This window comes from Neophocaena asiaeorientalis, unplaced genomic scaffold (genome assembly GCF_003031525.2).
Source record: "Neophocaena asiaeorientalis asiaeorientalis breed wild unplaced genomic scaffold, Neophocaena_asiaeorientalis_V1.1 scaffold14, whole genome shotgun sequence".
NCBI classification, from domain to species: Eukaryota; Metazoa; Chordata; class Mammalia; order Artiodactyla; family Phocoenidae; genus Neophocaena; species Neophocaena asiaeorientalis.
This window is the reverse complement of record NW_020175192.1, coordinates 12224575-12244131: the sequence shown is the minus strand read 5'-3', so window position 1 is coordinate 12244131 and position 19557 is coordinate 12224575. Positions and strand designations below refer to the sequence as shown.

General features: G+C 38.6%; 1 protein-coding gene across 2 annotated transcripts in view; it reads left to right on the top strand.

The window, feature by feature from the left end:
* Window positions 1-18727, top strand: part of TNKS (tankyrase) — a 171953-nt gene extending 153226 nt beyond the window's left edge. The window contains exons 21-27 of one of the 2 annotated variants that reach the window (XM_024765070.1): window positions 5418-5538; window positions 6749-6846; window positions 7016-7090; window positions 7803-7908; window positions 8516-8702; window positions 11435-11591; window positions 18156-18727. In XM_024765070.1, coding sequence (XP_024620838.1) covers window positions 5418-5538; window positions 6749-6846; window positions 7016-7090; window positions 7803-7908; window positions 8516-8702; window positions 11435-11591; window positions 18156-18242 — 831 coding nt within the window. In that variant the 3' untranslated portion in view covers window positions 18243-18727. The remainder of the gene's footprint in view (window positions 1-5417; window positions 5539-6748; window positions 6847-7015; window positions 7091-7802; window positions 7909-8515; window positions 8703-11434; window positions 11592-18155) is intronic. The other variant, XM_024765071.1, reaches the window with a different exon arrangement.
* The last annotated feature ends 830 nt before the right edge of the window (window positions 18728-19557 follow it).

The window sequence follows — 19557 nt, the reverse complement described above, 5'->3', positions numbered from 1 at the left end:
CTTACAGAGTTTCTTCTAATTTAGCATAAATTCACCTTCTGTTTCAGTTATTCTTTATGTGGATATAGTGTCCAAATTCTTCACTGGCCTCTTTGCCCCATCTGATTTCTTTGTTAGGCATATAGTCAGTTTAGAGTTAATTAAAAACTCCAGGTCTTTTTCATATCAATTACGATGTTAAGATTTTCTAATGTCTTTTTTTTTTTAGCTGAATTTCTTCATATTATATATTGTAGTTGATCTTTAATGCTCTTGATGATCAAAACAGTTGGGTAGAAATAGCACTGGACTAAAAGAAGACCTTGATTCTGATTAAGGCATTTAACCTATCACTTGCCTGACCTGTAAAATATAATAATACTTTCAAAAGTCCAGATAGTTAAAATTCCCAGTCAGATGCTTCTGTGCCAGTTTTTAAAATATACTTTAATGAAATATCAGTTGTATCTTCTGTCTGGTGGGGAGGACTTCATAAACTGCTATAATAATTTCCTTTTCCTTTAAGCTGCACCTGCCATTAATTCACCCTCTGGTTTGGAGATTTCTTATGAGAATAGCCTAAACAGTAAGACTCCTTTTCCCTTATCCTTCCCTTGAAGGTATTAAAGCTGTTTTAGAAGCAGTATCCTCTGCTAAAGCCATATTCCAGCCATCTCCCTTCTTCCCAAATCATATCCACAGTAACTGTGAAATTTCACATATCTTTGCTTAATAAAAACAGATGCTAATTCAAATAATTCCAGTTAACCGTTTTTCAAGAGTTCAGTTTCTACTCTTTTAGTCAGTTCGCATCATAATTTTATGTTTTCTTTTTTCTGTTTTACTTTATATATTCTCTTTTATAGTAACTGATTTCCTGTGGCCTGGTTTATTGATTTTAATAGTTTAATAGTTTAGTCTTAACAGTTGGTCCTTTTGACAGCTTATCCTGGTTTCATCAGTTTCATTGTTATCTTTTTCACTTCAGTTTTGTTCTGAGTAAATGGTTCCATTGATTTTCCTTTTGCCAGAATAATTTCTGTATCTTTTTTTTATCAATATGTTGACTCTTCCATTTAATGTCTATTACCTAGCATAGCTCTTTCCTCCAGACAAATGATATCACCATTCATTGTGTTGAACTCTGTGTGACTGTCTTTTGGCCCAGTCTTCAAGCAATCAAAGTTTTATTTTGACTACAATTGTTACTTGACTAGCCTTTAGTTATAGAGTAATACCTTCTGTAACCCTTTCCATAACTTACCCAGAGGATTTTCTGCCATTAGCATTCTATGTCAGTCCGGTAATATATGATGAGGGCCAGGTATTTGTGAGGTGAGGGAAAGTGTTAGGGTGTATGTATTGTAGCCATTTAGTTCATGTCTATTGAGCTGAAGGCAGAGGCGTCCTGTTTTCCTGAGATGCTTTGACACATAATATCTTATTGCCTCTGTTCCTACTGATAGATTCTTCTCTCTCAGTGGAGTGGGGAACATAGTTCTTTTATTTCTGGTTCCAGGGAAACTTCCTTCAGAGCATCATAGCCTCACCTCTTACCTTCACAGTTACTCTCTCTGAAGTCTCTTAACTAACTTGACTTGTTTGTCTTATATAGTTTGCTAGTTCTATATTAAATAATATATACCTATGTCCTTTATAGTTAGTTAAGTATAGTACCAGTGTCACTTTGGCCCTTCCTCTATAACATAGCTTCCTGACTAGAATACTTTTTCTGTGGGAAAGACTGATTTGATTTACATTGCAATTCCTGGAACATAAATGCCGTGACTTGGAAGATTCCTTGTGAACATGTTTATGGTCCACATATATATTTTCATGAAAAGTGACCATATAAATTTTTACTTCAGAATCTAAAGACAAAGACATGGACTCAAGAAATTCATTATGAACATGATTGTAAAGTTAGTTCTAATTACTGTTACTCTAGCCTGCAATCTTTTAAGCCCAAGTAAAAGAAAGGCCTTTTTCATTAAAACTCCAATTCTTCTCACTCCACCCCAGAGGAAATGAATAAATCTTAGAAACAAGAGCCAGCCCTTCTTAAAGTAACACTCTTGAAGTGACGTTTGCTTTATGTGCAAGATGACTTAGCTGATACATGGATAATATTTATTTTAAAGATTATAATTTGGTTTTAATGTGTGCTAACTATAAATAAGTGGCCCAACAAACTTATAATTTCCTGGATGTAACTAAGTTAGGGTTTTGTGTTTTTTTGAAGTGAGTTAATTTAAAGATAATTTTCAGAAAAATATTTCTAGCAGTATAAAAGTCTTGAATCTTGGAGAAACATACCTAAAATCCAACTAGCCTGTTTTACTTCCAATTATTTCCATTTCTTTTATTAACACAATAATCTCATATTCACTCAGCTTGAGAATTTTGGAATAATCTTTACCCCCATTCTTTTTTTTTTCTCTAACCATTTCTATTTACCAGGCCCTGTCATCTGTCCCTTTGAAATTGCTCTCCGATTCATCCCTTCCAATCCGCTCCACCCTGTCATCATCTTGTTCACAGTCACTTTCCCTTCCAGATCTGCCCTTCATACCACCATCCTCCTGAAAGACACCTTTGTGTTGCTCTGCTGAAAAGGTGTTCTTGGACATTTTGGACACTGTCTTAACTTGGTGTGTAAAGCCCATTAGATCTGCTTTTAGCCTGCTGCTCTGTCCATCCCTTCTTTTATTCCTGTATATACATTATACGCTAATCATTATGAACTTTATTACTAGAGTCTCTCAAATGTTCTATAGTCTCTCACTTGATTTTCCTTTTGCGCATGGTCTTCCATTTGTCTTAAACACCCTTCCCTTCTTCCTCTGCCTAAGTCCTCTTCCTTAGCTGAATTATTACTTTCTTCTAAGAACCTTTCCTGATCCCCTTCCTAGTCCTTTCTTTGTTCCCTCCCCTACTTGTAGCCTCAAGCCAGTAAGTAATCTTCCTAAGAGTTCCCATAGGGGTTCCTCGAAAACATTTACCAAGCTTTACCAAATATTTGTGTTTACCTTTTATCTCCTTGGTAGAGGAAATAGCATGATCTGTAGTGGTAGGATTCTGTTTGTTCCCTGGCTCCACTCTTTTACTGCCAATTTGGACCACTTATTTACCTTTCTGAGCTGAAGTGGGTTGTTTTAGAATTAAATGAAATGTTTAATTAGTTACTTTTTTGGAAATATCTAGCATACAGAAGGTACTCATTAAATATACTATGTATGAATGAATGATTAGTGAACATAAATCTAAATTCTTTAGCTTGTCATTTAAGGTTTTCCAGTTGCCAATTCCAATAAATATGAGGACAAATAGGGTACCACGTAACTCAAAGCAACTAAATTTAATGTTTAGTTATTTTAGCTTTTTAGTCATCCTTTTTAAGAAAAAATAAGCAAGAGGAAAGACAAGTATGGCAATACATTTCAGCTCTTCTGTGTAGTATTTTCATGGCTTCACTGTGCCTTAATTTTCTCATAAGGACAGTAGTAGTATTTCATGAGTCATTGTGAGTATTAAATGAGGTATTCATTTCATTCACGATTGGAGCTATATATAATAAACAAATGTGTCAAATGTTCTCCATTTCTTCTCTAGAAGCTAATACTATGTTTTGCTGGCCTGGTTTCTGCTTCTTTCAGACATACACTATATGTATCAATTCAGAAAAGCTAAGGACTCTTTAAATTGAAGCTACCACATAGATAAGAGATCCTGTTTTTATGTCAACCTTATGTGAAGTTTAGAAGGAAAAAAGAATGGAATATCAGTATAGTAAACCTTGTGCATGGTTTCCAAATTATATTAAAATCACATCTAGCTAAAAATGTAAAGACTCCTATTATGTTGTGATCTATTCCATCTCAAAGATGCATATTTCAAAACTGTTGCTTTTTAAAAGCTCTGCTGAAAACTTCCTTTGGGTGATTGGAAGTGAACTGCCCATTTTGTGCAATGGAGCGATTATTTCTTAAATGGCCACTTAGGAGCAATAAAGTAAATTATTTCCAAGAATGAATGATGTATGCTTTTTGCACTGAGGAGATCGGACTCATTATATAGTATTTCATTTTGACAATAAAAACCATCGGAGCTCCAGGCCTAATATGTTAGTTTTTAAAAATGCTATGTGCAAGGATAAAGGTAGAGAGAACTATGGATAGATAAAAATATCTTGTTTGAGTGGGAAAAAGAGTGTCTCTCAAAGGATTTCTCCGTTTCCAGAGGAAAGAGAAAATCAATGGCTAATCTTGTGAAGTAGTATTTGGGCTGTCAGAGGGGCCAGCTTCTTCTGAGCTGAAAATTGCAGTTCATCCCTCAAGAAATGTGGCCGCCCAGGACTTCACCCTGTGCCTTCAGAGCACTGCCACTGGGTGACGCTAGAGTCACCGTTCCTTTTAGTCAACAAAGGAATCTGGTAATTTTTTTTTTTTTTTTTTTTTTTTTTTTTTTTGTGGTACGCGGGCCTCTCACTGTTGTGGCCTCTCCCGTTGCGGAGCACAGGCTCCGGACGCACAGGCTCAGCGGCCGTGGCTCACGGACCGAGCCGCTCCGCAGCATGTGGGATCTTCCCAGACTGGGGCACAAACCCGTGTCCCCTGCATCGGCAGGCAGACTCTCAACCACTGCGCCACCAGGGAAGCCCGGAATCTGGTAATTTTGAGTCGTGGCAGCTAATCATCTCCATCTACAGGGACGAATAACCAAAAATTTAAAACCATTGGTTCTGTACAAAAATAGAATGTATGTTAGGCTTCAGGGATTGTTAGATCTGAGAATTTAGAAGAGACCTTAAAAACCATCTATCTACTCTCTTTTTTCTTCTCCAAATTGGAATTCTTTATATAGTTTCTATATAAAATGGTCTGTAATCTAACTAAATGCTTGTGATATAAATCTTACTACTTTCTAAAGCAGCCTTTTCCATGCTCAGATACTTCTAGGAAGTTCCTTCTTATTTTTATATAAATGCTACTTCCCTAAAACTTCTCCTGTTTCAGTATGCTGAACACCTCTCCCGTTCCCTACCATTCACCTCTGCTACCTTCTGGATATTGGGATCTGGTATTTCCCCATTTTCAGGCTACTGGTTGTTCCCTCTTATATCTTGAGGTAAGCAAAATGTGGTAGAATTAAATAATCAAAAGGAAAAATAGCAATGACCATTTTATACTTCTATAGCATTATTTCTCCCATTTTAATTCTCCATTGACTGAAAGCAAATTAGGGAGTATTTCAAGTGAGCAAAAAGCTGATAAGTTTATGGGGGCAACTTTAAGAAGATTATCAGTTCATGCTTATAAAGGAAACAGAAGAATTTTCTTAATTTGACTGGATGCTATAGCATTGAAGGCAAATGGAAAAGTTTTCATCATCTGAGGAACTGTTAAAGATGTAGCAATTAATTTTGATTCGTTTTTCAGATTACACTAGATGTGTTGGCTGATATGGGTCATGAAGAGTTGAAAGAAATAGGCATCAATGCATACGGACACCGCCATAAATTAATCAAGGGAGTAGAAAGACTCTTAGGTGGACAACAAGGTAAGCTATTAAAAAATAAATAGATTTCAGAAATTAGTGGTACAAGATAAGTGTCCAGGCTGGCATTTGCTCGGGTGGCCTGACCCCAGAGCTCGTGCACTCAGCTGGGGTGGCACCTCCTGCCTCCCCATCTCCATCCTTGACCTCGCTCTCCCTCTAGTTGCTTTAGCTAGAAATCAGAGTCACTCTTCCCTCTTCCCCAACACTTTGTATCCTAAATATCTCTGGAATCTGTGCTTCTGTCCTTTCCCACTGCTGTCACCTAATCCCTATCACTGTCATCTCTCTCCTGGACTCTCACAACCACCTTCCAGCTTATCTCCGACAGTCACCTTTGCCACCCCTCTGGTACCTTCCCTACACTGTAACCAGAAGACACTTTTCAAAATGACTATATGATCATATCATTCCAGGGCTTAAAACCCTTCAATAGAACACTGTTGCTTTTAGGATAAAATCAGATGTTCATAGCATGGCTTTTCATAATCTGACCTTTCTCTCTTACCTTATCTTGTGTCTTTTCCCCTCCCTCACAACTGTCAGCTCAGTCTTTTTCCATTGTACTTCGCTGTTACACGCCTATCTTTCTCCTTTGTGTGCCTCCCTGTTCTCTGTTAGAAGTGCTTTCGCTATAGGAAAGCAAAGGAAGAGAAAGGAAAAAACTTGAATTAGTCATTTAGTCTGCAGAGGTAATAAAATTGCAAGAGTGACATGAAACTAAACATTAACAGATGTTGAGCTTGAGTCTTGCTTATTTGTACTAAATCAACACGGGTAATGAAATTAACAAGAACAATGTATTTTAAACTTATTATAAGTGACCATTTCAAGTCATCTCACAGATAATAATTCTTTTAGAGGATAATTCTTATATTTTAGACCACACTACATTGTAATCACACTGTGTTTTCTTTTGTATCAGCATCATGTATGTTCATGATTGAGTTCAGTTCAACAAATAATTGTTGAGCCTGCTGTGTGTATGTACAAGGACCTCTGTAAGAACAGATCAAATTGATCCCCAAACACATCTCCATTACTTCTCTTGTCTTTGGATGTACTTGCTTAATACAACCTTATATATTAGGTTCAAATTGCACATACGTTAGACTTGTTCCAAAATATCTATTATTTATGACAAGTGTTCCCCAAAATAGAGCCTGAAGAAGTGTGGACCTTTGTTTAATATGTTAATTTTTCTTTCCTGCAGGCACCAATCCTTATTTGACTTTTCACTGTGTGAATCAGGGAACTATTTTGCTGGATCTTGCTCCAGAAGATAAAGAATATCAGTCAGTAGAAGAAGAGGTAATTGTACATGAAAATTTTTAATTATCTTTTCCTGAAATCTGTGCTGAGTCTTAGACTCATCAGTGACACAGTATAATAGAATTGAACTTTTGAAAACAACAGGAGGAATGTCTTCAGAATTACACACTGGCGTATTTTCAGAAAGTTACTCTCTTTTGTTCTATAGATGCAAAGTACAATTCGCGAACACAGAGATGGTGGTAATGCTGGTGGCATCTTCAACAGATACAACGTCATTCGAGTAAGTTTTTAAAATTTCAGGGTGAAAATTGGATTGCACAGCTTGCCTGAATATCAAGCAGAGGCTGGGGCAGCTGGCGTTAGTGAGGCAAACATGGCGATAAGACTCCCAGCTCACCCACTAATATGGACCATAGCTGACAGTAATTTCTGTTATCACTATTTCAAAGTAGCATTAAAGGCCTGGATTTTCCATCTAGTTGAGTCAGTGTTTATATCAGTATGCATGTATCTCTTAGTCTCAGTATCTTATTTATAACATGGAAGAAATGACTGCCGTATGCTTTTTCCGGAGGGGTGTCATGAAGATGAATAAAATCAGTTGAGAGCCGGGCTAACCCTTTGGGCTAATGGGCCTGTTGAAATTACACCAGTGCATGTCAGAATTACCTGGGGAGCTTTCTGAGAGTACAGGTTTATAAGCCCCTGTATCCCGAAATTCAGCAAGTCCTCAGTTGACTTTGAGGTATAGCTAGCTATGGTACAGAATAACAAACAAAACCGTAGCAGAAGCTGATGCCGCTGAGCGCCAGCGCGTTCACTGAGTTACACCGGCCTGGCAGCTTTACCGCTCTTAAATAGTGTTTTAAGCAAACAAAACATAGAACAAAAATTGAACCTCCCTAAAGGAAAACATACTTCTTATTTTAAATCATAAACTACCAATTAATAAACATTTCGCTAATTCACTTCTCTCTTCCTCATCCTTAAAGATTCAAAAAGTTGTCAACAAGAAGTTGAGAGAGCGATTCTGTCACAGACAGAAGGAAGTGTCCGAGGAGAATCACAACCACCATAACGAGCGCATGTTATTTCACGGTGAGTGTCCCGACAGTCACTATCTCTCCGGGCGTTCGCAAACTCCAGTAGCGTGAAAAGCCTGCGTTACTGACTATATTAGTGTTGTGTTAAAAATGGTTTGCTCTGATTTTTTTTTTAACTACATGTTGGTACCAGCTTTCTAATGCATTACATGTTAGTACAGGCTTTCCAAGGCACGTACAGTGAAAGTAATTTATCTGAAATTGTCTCAGAACTTCAACTGCACACTGAGCCATCTAGATAGTGAAATACTCTTTTTGTTGTAGTTTAGCATAATTGTTTTAGTTTATTAGATTATCTGTTTTTGCTTAAAGTAGGACTGGGTGTAAAATAATCTGTATCTTCAAAGCCACGTTGTACTTTGCTATCTAAAATCTCATGCCATCTGCAAAATCCATATAACACCCTTGCTCGGTGAACACTATGGGTTCCTGATAAGATTCTAGTACATGATAATAATTTATGTAAGTAGACCATCTTACAAAATAAACTTTTCATTTAGGCGTTATTAATTAGTATTAATCTGCCAAGTGCAAATAGTATGCAGCTAATTGAGATTCTAGAAAAGCGCTCAAAACTGATCTTTCTGTCTTTATATTTTTAGGTTCTCCTTTCATTAATGCCATTATTCATAAAGGGTTTGATGAGCGACATGCATATATAGGAGGAATGTTTGGTGCCGGGATTTATTTTGCTGAAAACTCTTCTAAAAGCAACCAGTACGTTTACGGAATTGGGGGAGGAACAGGCTGCCCCGCGCACAAAGACCGGTCGTGTTACATATGTCACAGGTGAGCATCTTGTCTTTTGTGTAATGGTTGCTGTCCTCAAGTCATGAACCAGCTTGGTTTCTCAGGCTCTGCAGAAGTCACAGGTCATCCTCAGTCTTACTCCTAATGAGTCAGGCTGTTTTGGGGTTGGATAGGAATAGCTGATCAGCCCCTGCCCCAATAGGAGTAGTGACAACAGAGCTGACAGCAGCGGTAAAAGCTAGTCATAGGTTACAGTGAAGCTCCCTCCATTTTGGCTTTCTCCCTGGGTTCCAATGTCCTTGCTTCAGATTCAGAACAAGGTTGAGAATTATTTCTGGAGAACAAAGAACCTCTAGCTCCAGTCACATTTGAACTAAAGTCACATTTGAACTAAAGCACATAACTTCTATAAACAAGTAGAACCTTTAATTTGCTGACTTTGCTAGTGATATTTTAAGGCAGGGTATATAATTAGTTAGAAGTCCAACCTCAGAATATAACTTTGGAATTAATAGTAAACAAATGAATATTAGCTTTTTAAATGGGATTTTAAAACTCAGAAATTTGAGAGAATGTTATAAACGCTCAGAAGTCAGTGAAAAACATACCATTCCCTTTCCTGTCGTTGGAAAAGATACAAAAAGAATTGTGCTGTACAAAGATTGCAACTTATTGCATTTCTCTTTAGATTAACCAGCTGCATTATTTTTGCAAAGTCAAGTTAGTAAGATACCTGGTAATCCAGTTGAAACCTCAGAAAGACCCATATAACCATGAAATTCATTATAGTTGTTCACCTTAAAACTTCTCTCTCTCAGTTTTGTTGTGAAAAAAATTGTAGCCATCAGCAGTTCTAAGACAGATGCCCTATGTCCAGAAGAAAACTTCTTTCTGTTAAGGTCGCTGTGGTTAATAACACATAAAAATTCCCAGGGATATATAATTGCAGAAATTTCCCTTTGTTGCTTCAAACCTAACTCCTAAATAACAGTAAAAATGAACGTAGATGTGGACTAACAGTTGCTTATTTAAATTAGGCACACATGTTTATGTCTTGGCCAGGATTTCCTAGAAAACAGAGCCTGAAGCAAAAGCTTATGAACTAGCACTTTCCTGGCAAGTGCAACCTCAGGGAAGCAGGAGTGAGGGCACAGAAGGAAGTGAGGTGGATAAAGAGGCAGAGCAAAGACCGGGAGGTGCACCGGTGAGCTGGCCACGGTCTCATAACCAGTGCAGTCGGTTGCTCAGTCCATGAGGCCTGGACTCATACGGTCTGAACCGTTACATCTCAGAGCAGTACATCATGAGGGAAGAGAGCTGAATTTATGTGCTGGCGCCTGTCTTGCACTGGTCAGCATTTGCCCCACAGGGCGTTGGTGTCCCACCTTGGGGCCGCTGCGTCTGCAGGATGCACACACAAGGCACAAGGCAAGCCGGTGAGCAGACGTGAGCTAGTACCAGCCTCGCGGGCCAGCCAGGCAGGTCCTGCATCTTTTGTCTCCACAGCAACAGGGACACCCTGGGGCAGGAAGCAAAAGTCAGAAAGCGAGGGCCTGTCAGGTCAAGCTTTGAGTGACATACGGACACTGGGAGTAGCCATGGCAGTGGGCCCAGCGGGCTGAGCGGGCAGAGTCCAGTGACACTGTAGCGCCACCACAGTGTGGAGATAGAGCTCAAAAAGCTTCCTTCTAATGCAGATCCAAATGTTTTCCTCTGGGACCCACAAGAGGATACAGTTGATGCCCAGCCAGCATCCCAGAGGGTCATCAGTAGCATCACACTAAAAAAGCCAGCCCAGGCAGGACTCAGTTAAACTGGGTCTGGCACAGTTTTTACTCAAAGTAATATCTCTGATGAGTCACAATGCAAAGATCATACTCCATTACTAAAAATAAACTATTTGATTGAATAACAGGTATTTACAGTTAACAGCGTGACCAATCTTATAGCGTAGTTAAAATATTTATTAAAATGTTTGTTAAGGGTTTACAAACTTTTATTTTAAAGAACTACAAAGTAAGTTTTTTAGGCTTTGCAGGCTGTATGATCCCTGTCACAGTGACTCAGCTCTGCCCTTGTAGTACAAAAGCAGCCGTGGTCGACATGTAAATGAACGTGTGGCAATGTGTGGGAATGTGTTCCAGAATGTGTTCCAGTAAAGTTTTATTTACAAAAACAGGTGGCAGACTAGATTTTGGCCCATACTTTGCCAACCTCTAGTTTATGTAATACACTTTCTTTCCAATCAGTCTTTCTTCTCCTCTATAATATTTAACAGCTGCCCCAATTCATGTTTCACTCAGGTAGTATAATTTCCAGACATACAGTTAAGCTAAGTATTTTTTTATATAACCCCCTTTTATTATTACGTATCTCATCCCAGTTTTTGCTTCTTCATAATGAGTAATAAGCCTAATCTTAATTTCAGATGCTGCTGCCATCTGCTTATTTTCTTCACTTTCTTCCTATCCAGCCACGTGCATCCTTCCAGAAGACAGTTTTTGCTAGTATTTGTCCTTTTTCCACTAGTCAAAAACTTGCCAAGTGTTTTCTATGATTGATTTTAAACCACACCAAAACTTTAAATGTTAAGTATAACTATTGAGCCTGCTAACAGCTTATAGTAAATCAGTATATCAAATCTTATCCTATTCCTACTCATAAAATCAAAAGTGACATTTAAATTAGCTTGCCTTATATTAACTGCTTTTGAAAAAATCAGTAAAGCTAACAGTTATGTCATTCTAAGTTTGCTTTCCTTTTTTCTTCAGACAAATGCTTTTCTGTAGAGTGACCCTTGGCAAGTCCTTTCTGCAGTTCAGCACCATGAAAATGGCTCACGCCCCCCCAGGCCATCACTCCGTCATTGGGAGGCCGAGTGTGAATGGGCTGGCCTATGCTGAATATGTCATCTACAGAGGAGAGCAGGTATGGTGCTCTTGGAATAAGCATGACCAAGCTACCATAAACGGTTGATTCAGAATGCGGAGACCACGTAAGAGTTGAAGAAAGCCATTTCATGAAATATCCACCACATAGTTTGATAGCATTAGTTGATTCAGTTCAAAATGAGCATACCAAAATTCTTTGATATCATCTTTATACGTAGATCCCATCATTCACCTGTCAGCCAGGTAATACAGTGTAAACAAGATGGTGGCTGAGAAATAAAGGTGTGGCATCTCATGCAGCTCTTGTGGCCTGCTGTTCTGAATTAATGCTTTGTATCTTTCATGCCTCCGCATGGCATGGAGAGCTAAGAGTAGCTGCCATTCAAAGATCTTCGTGAGGTACTTGCCACAGGCTGGTCACATGAGTTGATCAGCGTACTTACACAGAAGAATAGCTTTCTGAGTCTTAAAGCTACAGTACATTGAATTCTGCCAAATGCTTGAGGCTCCAAGAAAAAATTGTCAACAAACAGGAAAACTTTCTATCATTTTCAATCCAGGCCTTAAAACTCTCACAATACTGCTGAATGCCTACTAATCTGTCTAGAAACAAAAATCAATTTGTCTGAACTTAATTGAATTTCAAATGGATACTTTAACTACACTGTTAGAGAAAACTAAAAAAGGAGAAAGAAGAAATTAACTATACACAAGTAAACTATGAAAACTATTTTCTTATATGCCAACAATCTTGGGCCGGGTCAGGTGTGGAGTAGGGGGAAGAATTGCAAACAAATCCTGGGTTTCATTTAGTAGATCTGTTGATTGTGGTGGTTTGGGCAAAGCATTGAAACTCTTTTAGCTGTATTCTAGGATTGAGCAAATGAGTAAATGTGTTGATGTGTTAATTTTGGGAGCTGGGTTCTCACTGTGGAAGAAAAGACATATAAATATGGAAAGGGGAAAGGTAAGAATGACGCTAGGGACGGACTGAAATTGGAGATATCGATATGAACTGATGCTTTCTAGTATGTGTATGTTTGTACACATGTAAATAATATGTATGTATAGGTCTATTTGTAAGAGGTATATGTGTAAGAGATATATGTAAGCATGAGTATATATGTGCATGTATTTCTTAGCACTGTCTGCTGAAAGCAAAGAAACCCCAGTAGCAATAAACACACCTAAAGCCCAGATCTTGGTCTCCAATACCAACCCCCACTAAAAGGAACTTTGGAGAAACAGCTAATTCCAGGGCTGGAGCAGAATAGGAACAAGATGAGCCCGGAACAACATCTTGTTATAACAGAAAGTAATGAAGTGCTCAAAAGCAATGATGGGAGCATGTCACAAGGACTCAGAGCTGGCTTGAAGTGGCTCCCACTGGCCAAATCTGGGATAGTTTGAACATCAGAATAAGTACAGTAATAAATTTTAAAACATTGGAAAGAATACGAATTTATGTTTCTATACTGATAACAAATAGATAAATAAATAAATGAAGGGGAAAGGAAGGCTCTGCTTACAGTAGAAAGCCAAGGGCAGGTGGTAGATAAGGAGGGAGTACTAGATTTGCAGCCATCGTGGTAAAGATTAGATCAATGGATGCTAAATGTAGGGGATAATTTTGATACGGAGAGGAGGACTGCGCATGGTCTTCTTATTAGTTACAAAGGACGGGGGGAAACCCACAGTAATTATACTTTGGAGAAAGGGGGCAGTACCTTGCCCAGATGATCAGAATTAACATCACCAATGAGGGACAGATACACACACAGTGTGCCTCCAGATGTCATATTCTGAGAAGAGCCAAAATCATCTATGCAGTGTTCCAGCCAAGAATGTATGACCTCAGTCTAATCAAAATGAAGAATGTTCTATTAAAAAAAAATTGAGGGGAAGACTGGATTCTTCAAAAAATGTCAATGTTATAAAAGAGAAAGGCTTTGAAAACTTTCAGATTAAATGAAACCCAAGAGACAGGACAACTAACTTCAGATTCTGCCCCCAAATTGGATCTGGTACTAGAAGAGAAAGGACACCATTATTAGATCAACTGATAAAATTGAAATATGAACAGTAGGTAGATAAAAGTATTATGTCAGTATAAAATTTATGTAAGAGAATATCCCTATTCTTAGGAAGTAAATACTAGCATATTTGGGGATAAAGAACCATGATGAGGTATATTACTTACTCTCAAATGGCTCAGGGGAAAACGTAACTGAATCTATCTGTCTTTCTGTCTGTCTGCCTAGTATATATAGAGGTGGGGGAAGTACACATGATAAAGCAAATGGGATAAGTAAAACCTTAACAATATTTGGATGTAGGTAAAGGGTATACAGGTATTTTAGGTACTAGCTTAATTTTTGCAACTTAATATGTTTTGCAGTTGTTTCCAAATAAAAGTTTAAAAACTACCGAAGAATAAATTTGTCAGATTTTTCTTTTTAAATCAGAAACTCCCTACTTCTAGAGAAAACACTTTCACTTTGACTCAGTAATTCCACTTTTAGAAATTTGTTTTAGATATAATCAGTGATGATCACACCCAAAAAAAACCCTACAAGAAGGTTCATCGCTGTGTTGATTATCATAATGAAAATTTTAAACAACCTAAATATTCAACAGAAAGAGAATGATTTAAATGAATGTTCGTATATTTATGTGCCTGTGATTTAAAAAGTATATTTACATGGTATATGCTAAACACAGAATCAACCAAAACATAAGAGCGGTTATCTCTGGGTATTGAGATTATAGGTGATTTCAGTTTTCTCTACCATACACTTTTCAAGATTTTGTAAGTTAGCTATGGGAAATAGAATTTCTTTCACATTTGGGTGGAAAGAAATAATAAGGGATACTAATAATAGGTTTACATTTGTAGTATTTGCTGATCTTTCAACCATTTCCTAAGTAGTTTGACTTGATAACTTGTTTAGATTCCCTTGCTAAAAGAATTTTAGAGAATGATGTGGTCCAAATCATATTTGAAAGAAAAAAGTACCTTGAAAACTAAAATGTGTGTAGTAGCTGTTTTGTTTCAGGGGAGCATACCTGTGCTTCCATATCCAGGTGCTTCCCACATGGACAGTGTTTACTCTAATGTCTACTAATTGAGTCGCTGCCCATGCGCAATTTCTCCTGATTTATGGTGGACTTCTCCTTTGGTAACTTTTCTTTCATTCCCCTTAGTGATACCTTAAATCATCTTTCACCCTTAGTATCAACACTTTCAAGAATATGTAAATGTTTTATTCAGAGGGTTGGTTCGAGGAGTATTATTTATTTATTTATTTATTTTTAAATTATTTATTTATTTTTGGTTGTGTTGGGTCTTCGTTTCTGTGCGTGGGCTTTCTCTAGTTGCAGCGAGCAGGGGCCACTCTTCATCGCGGTGCGCGGGCCTCTCACTGTCGCGGCCTCTCTCGTTGCGGCCTCTCTTGTTGCGGAGCGTAAGCTCCAGACGCGCAGGCTCAGTAGTTGTGGCTCACGGGCCCAGTTGCTCTGCGGCATGTGGGATCTTCCCAGACCAGGGCTCGAACCCGTGTCCCCCGCATTGGCAGGCAGATTCTCAACCACTGCGCCACCAGGGAAGCCCCGAGGAGTATTATTTATTATTGGTGGGATTATTTGTTTCTTTGGAATTGAAAAGATGTGTTGAAAAATAACTACACTGTGCTTGAAAGAAAAGTAGTTCTGATTTTAGTATATGACTGGACTTAGAGTATCAGGAATTTTTTGTGCGTTGTACTATAAGCTTCACATTAAATTAGACAATAGAGGAGGTATTCTCTGGTCATTGGCCGCTTCAGACATGTGGCCTGTTTTACTGAAATGATATGAACAATGCAGAGTTATGTAACTTGGAGAATAGAAGACTACGCAGTGATTTGTAGGATGATTTTCAAATGCACAAAATCATTCAAGGGAGCATGTTTCTTCACCTCTGTGGAGAATTAACTGAAAGCATTTGAGTTTAAGTTGTAGCATGGAGGATTTGGGTTAAGAAGAATTTTCTGAAATTCAGTTACTAAAAGTGGCTGTTGAATCTTTTCTTTTAGGTACTTTAAAAATATGCTCTATGCTTTTATAACCAGCATGGGTTTAAAGTAAGACTTGACAGGAAATCATGTTTGTTGGTCTATCCTGGGCCCTTCTAGTCCTGCAGTTTAGTAATTCCCTTGCCTTAAATCCCTCTGGACTTTGATGTGATTAATTCCTATCTCAGTCGGTACACAGAAGCAATTCAGTAGCCTAGTCAGTAGGAACCAAGAGATAAGGACCTGTAAGTCATTCATACCATTAGCATCTTAGAATCTGCCTAAAATTTACATGTGTTAGGAATCTCCTAAGATAGTGTACTACCAAAATTCACATGCTTGCATTACCAATCCCTTTGCTTAAGCAACATATCTGCAAGCAAAAGGATGTATCATACAAAGTATCATAGATATTAAATGTCATTGGGACAAAAGGAAGTAGGAGTGGGCTTCACACTCTTTTTTTTTTTTTTTTTTTTTTTTTTTTTTTTTTTTTTTTTTTTTTTTTTTTTGTGGTACGCAGGCCTCTCACTGTTGTGGCCTCTCCCGTTGCGGAGCACAGGCTCCGGATGCGCAGGCTCAGCGGCCATGGCTCACGGGCCCAGCTGCTCCGCGACATGTGAGATCTTCCCGGACCGGGGCACGAACCCGTGTCCCGAACCCGCGTCCCCTGCATCGGCAGGCGGACTCTCAACCACTGCGCCACCAGGGAAGCCCCTCACTCGTTTTTGACACTTAGCACATGCTCACCGGGGTTAGTTTTAAATTCTTCTTTTTCTGTCTGGCTTATCTTCCCAAACAAATGGGAGACTTCTTGACAGCAGGGTCCATATCTTACCCCAGAGTGCTTTGTATGCACTAGATGCTCAATATATGTGTATTGGTGATGAATAGATAATTTTCTTGACCATCAAACTATCTGGTTGATTAACCAGTTTTTTTCCATTTTTCCACCAGTTTTTGAGCCTTCCTAGATTCTTTATACCCGACTCTAGAATTAGCAATAGATAGCTAACCTACCTTGTAACTAAAAACTAAAATACAGTTTAAAACCATTTCAACAATTAAGCAGTGTTCACATTATAATAAAATAAAACTACAAACTATTTAGTTATTGCGCTCCGGATTGGAAAGTCAGGAGTAATGAGGATTGTCAGTCTTAGTTATTCCAACTACGTGTACTAAAGGTGGAAACCATTGCTGTTTTTAAGTCAAACCAAAACAGACTGGAATTTTGGAAAAGAATATTATGAGTGATAATGGTTCCTTACATGAATAGAAACAGTTATAACTTTTCAAAGCATATGTACATTTTTTGTTTTTTTAATCCTTACTGAGACCTCTTCAAGAAGAACTAGTCTTTGATGAATGAGAATAATAATAGTTAACTAACACAAACTAGATTTTTACTATGCCAAACCTATTCTAGGATCTCTGTGTTTAATCCTCACAAAAGTCTTGGTGTTGTTACTGCTCCCATTTATAAATGAGGAAAGCGGAGGCACCTGACATGTAACAGTTTCTGCAGAGGTGTAAAATTATAAAGAAATAATTCAATAAATCTATCACATGTTCATTTCTGCATTTTAACTATTAAACAGTCCAGTTTTTTTTATCCTTCATTCTTTCCATTATCTTACTCTCTCTAGGTCAGCATTCAGCAAATTATTTGGGGGCCCCAAAACACTTACCTCACCAAAGAATACTATTTTTCACCCACAGACCACTCTGAAATACTGAGTCGAGTCTTATCATTATGTTAGAGTTAGGGGTGACAGGTTCCTAGGTAGTGTACATGGCTTCACCCTGCCCCCCTTCCAGCTGCCTTTGTAGGGATTTCTGGTTTGTCACCACTTCCTGGTCAGGCTTCCTCTTCCCACCAAGAAGTGCTCTTCCCACTGGTAAGCACCGAGCCTTCGGTTTTACTACAAGAAAGAAGACACAGAAGAGGAGGGAGTACAGGGGGTGGAGGCTCTTCATCAGAGTCATTTTCTTTCCTGTAAAAATTGTCTTTAACTAGTCAACTTGTAAAAATCACCTCCAAACTGTTGCCTCTGAGTTACTGGTGACTCAGCACACGTTGCCTTTCTTCCTCCTCACTCAGTGGGTTACATCATCATCTATGATTAATTTGAAATCAGTTCAGTGAACTATTCTGTCATGTAACAGACTTTTCCTGAAACGTGCTATGTGATGGCACTACGCTAGGTGCTGTGAGAAAGAGATTTTTTTCTTGCCTGAGTTTTCCTGTTTATGGCATGTGGCTCTCTAGTGAGGGATAAATACAGTGTAACCATTTTACAGTATCCAAAAGTAGAAATAACATTATAACAATTCTAGGATTATAGGATTTACACAGGTTTATATACAGATGTGGAGGCGGACCTCCTAACTGTCCAGGCACCTGTGAATTAGCTGACCTTCGTAGGCTCTTGGGTGTACGTAGAGTATGGGTTATGATCAACAGCCTCTGAGGCTTCCACGTTAAGTCGGGCTTTAGTATTTTAGCTGCCCAGAGGGTGATGTGTTTTGCTTCCTGTCCTTTCCAGGCATACCCAGAGTATCTCATCACCTACCAGATCATGAAGCCGGAAGCTCCTTCACAGACCACGGCAGCTGCAGAGCAGAAGACCTAGTGAATGCCCACTGGTAAAGGCCAGATTGGATTTAAACCTGGGACTGGATGACAGTGGATTGTTTTCAACAAAATCAATATTCTATAAATCCGTGACAGCCTAGAAATAAGCTGTTTGTCTTTTATAAAGCATTGCGATAGTGATGAATATAGTATGAGTAACTGATACATACTCAACTGCTACTGTTCCCTTTGAGGAAATGTTTACAGGGGCGGCCTTTTAACATATCTCAGGCTCATTTTCATTGTAGTTATCCATTGCTAAGACAGGATTGCTTCAATCTAGACTTGGAAAAAAAGAAAACATAACCAGTACTTTCCCAAATGTTCACAATTCACACACTACATTTGCTTTGCTATATATGGCGCGTGTATATAGTAAATATACACATGTGACAGGTTCATTTTTCGTTTTTTCTGAACACTCATCGTTCACTTTTTTTTGCTATCGTTGTTGTTGTTACTTTGAAAATGAGCCGAGCCTTCTTGAGGATATTTTGCACAAAGTCACACTGACTAAAATCACTAGTGATGTAACCCAAGCTTCTGGCTGAGCAAGGCTTAGTTTCCACTTTTTTTTTTTTCCCACTGATTTATTTTGTATCTGTACTTCTTATCAACGTAAACTGAGATGGAAAGGAAAAACACCACGTTTCAGTTTCCTTTTATTGATTGGCCAGTCTTACAAGGGAAAGGCACAAACATCAACCTGATTTAGGAGCTCCCAGGTTCAGAGCAGTCGAAGCCAATGAGAGCCACTCGCACTTTCCAACTCAGGCCTGCCTCCGACGTGTTCAGGACGGTGCTGGAGGGCCAGGAAGAGCCCAGCCAGCGAGAGGCTTGAGTGATGCTGTTGTGACGTTCAGAGGGGAGACCGCCAGGGAGGCCTGTGAATCCAGGAGAAGCAGCATTACGACACATGAGAGGCCTGTGGTGCGATAATAGGACCGCAGAAAAGGACAACGAGGGCTCCTCACAGAAAACACGACTTCTCTCCACTTAACCCGCACCACCAGAATTGTCGCCCCCAAAATTAGCTGCCTTATTTCCAAATTCAGTGGAATTATTGTACTGCATTAGAGTCTCAAAACAATTACCTTATTGTTTCTCTAGTTTAGAAAGCTGGGATTCAAATCCTGTGTAGTCACTAGATAGGCACAGATGCAAGAACTTTTTTGTTTACTCCAGATTTGGGGTTTATTTTGAGTGAGGTGCTTCCGATAGTTTGTGTAGGTCCCTGCACTAAATTTTTGAACCATTTTCTCAAACTTCTTAGTAGACAAGGAGAACAAAAATGGAAACCAAAGCTCTTTCAG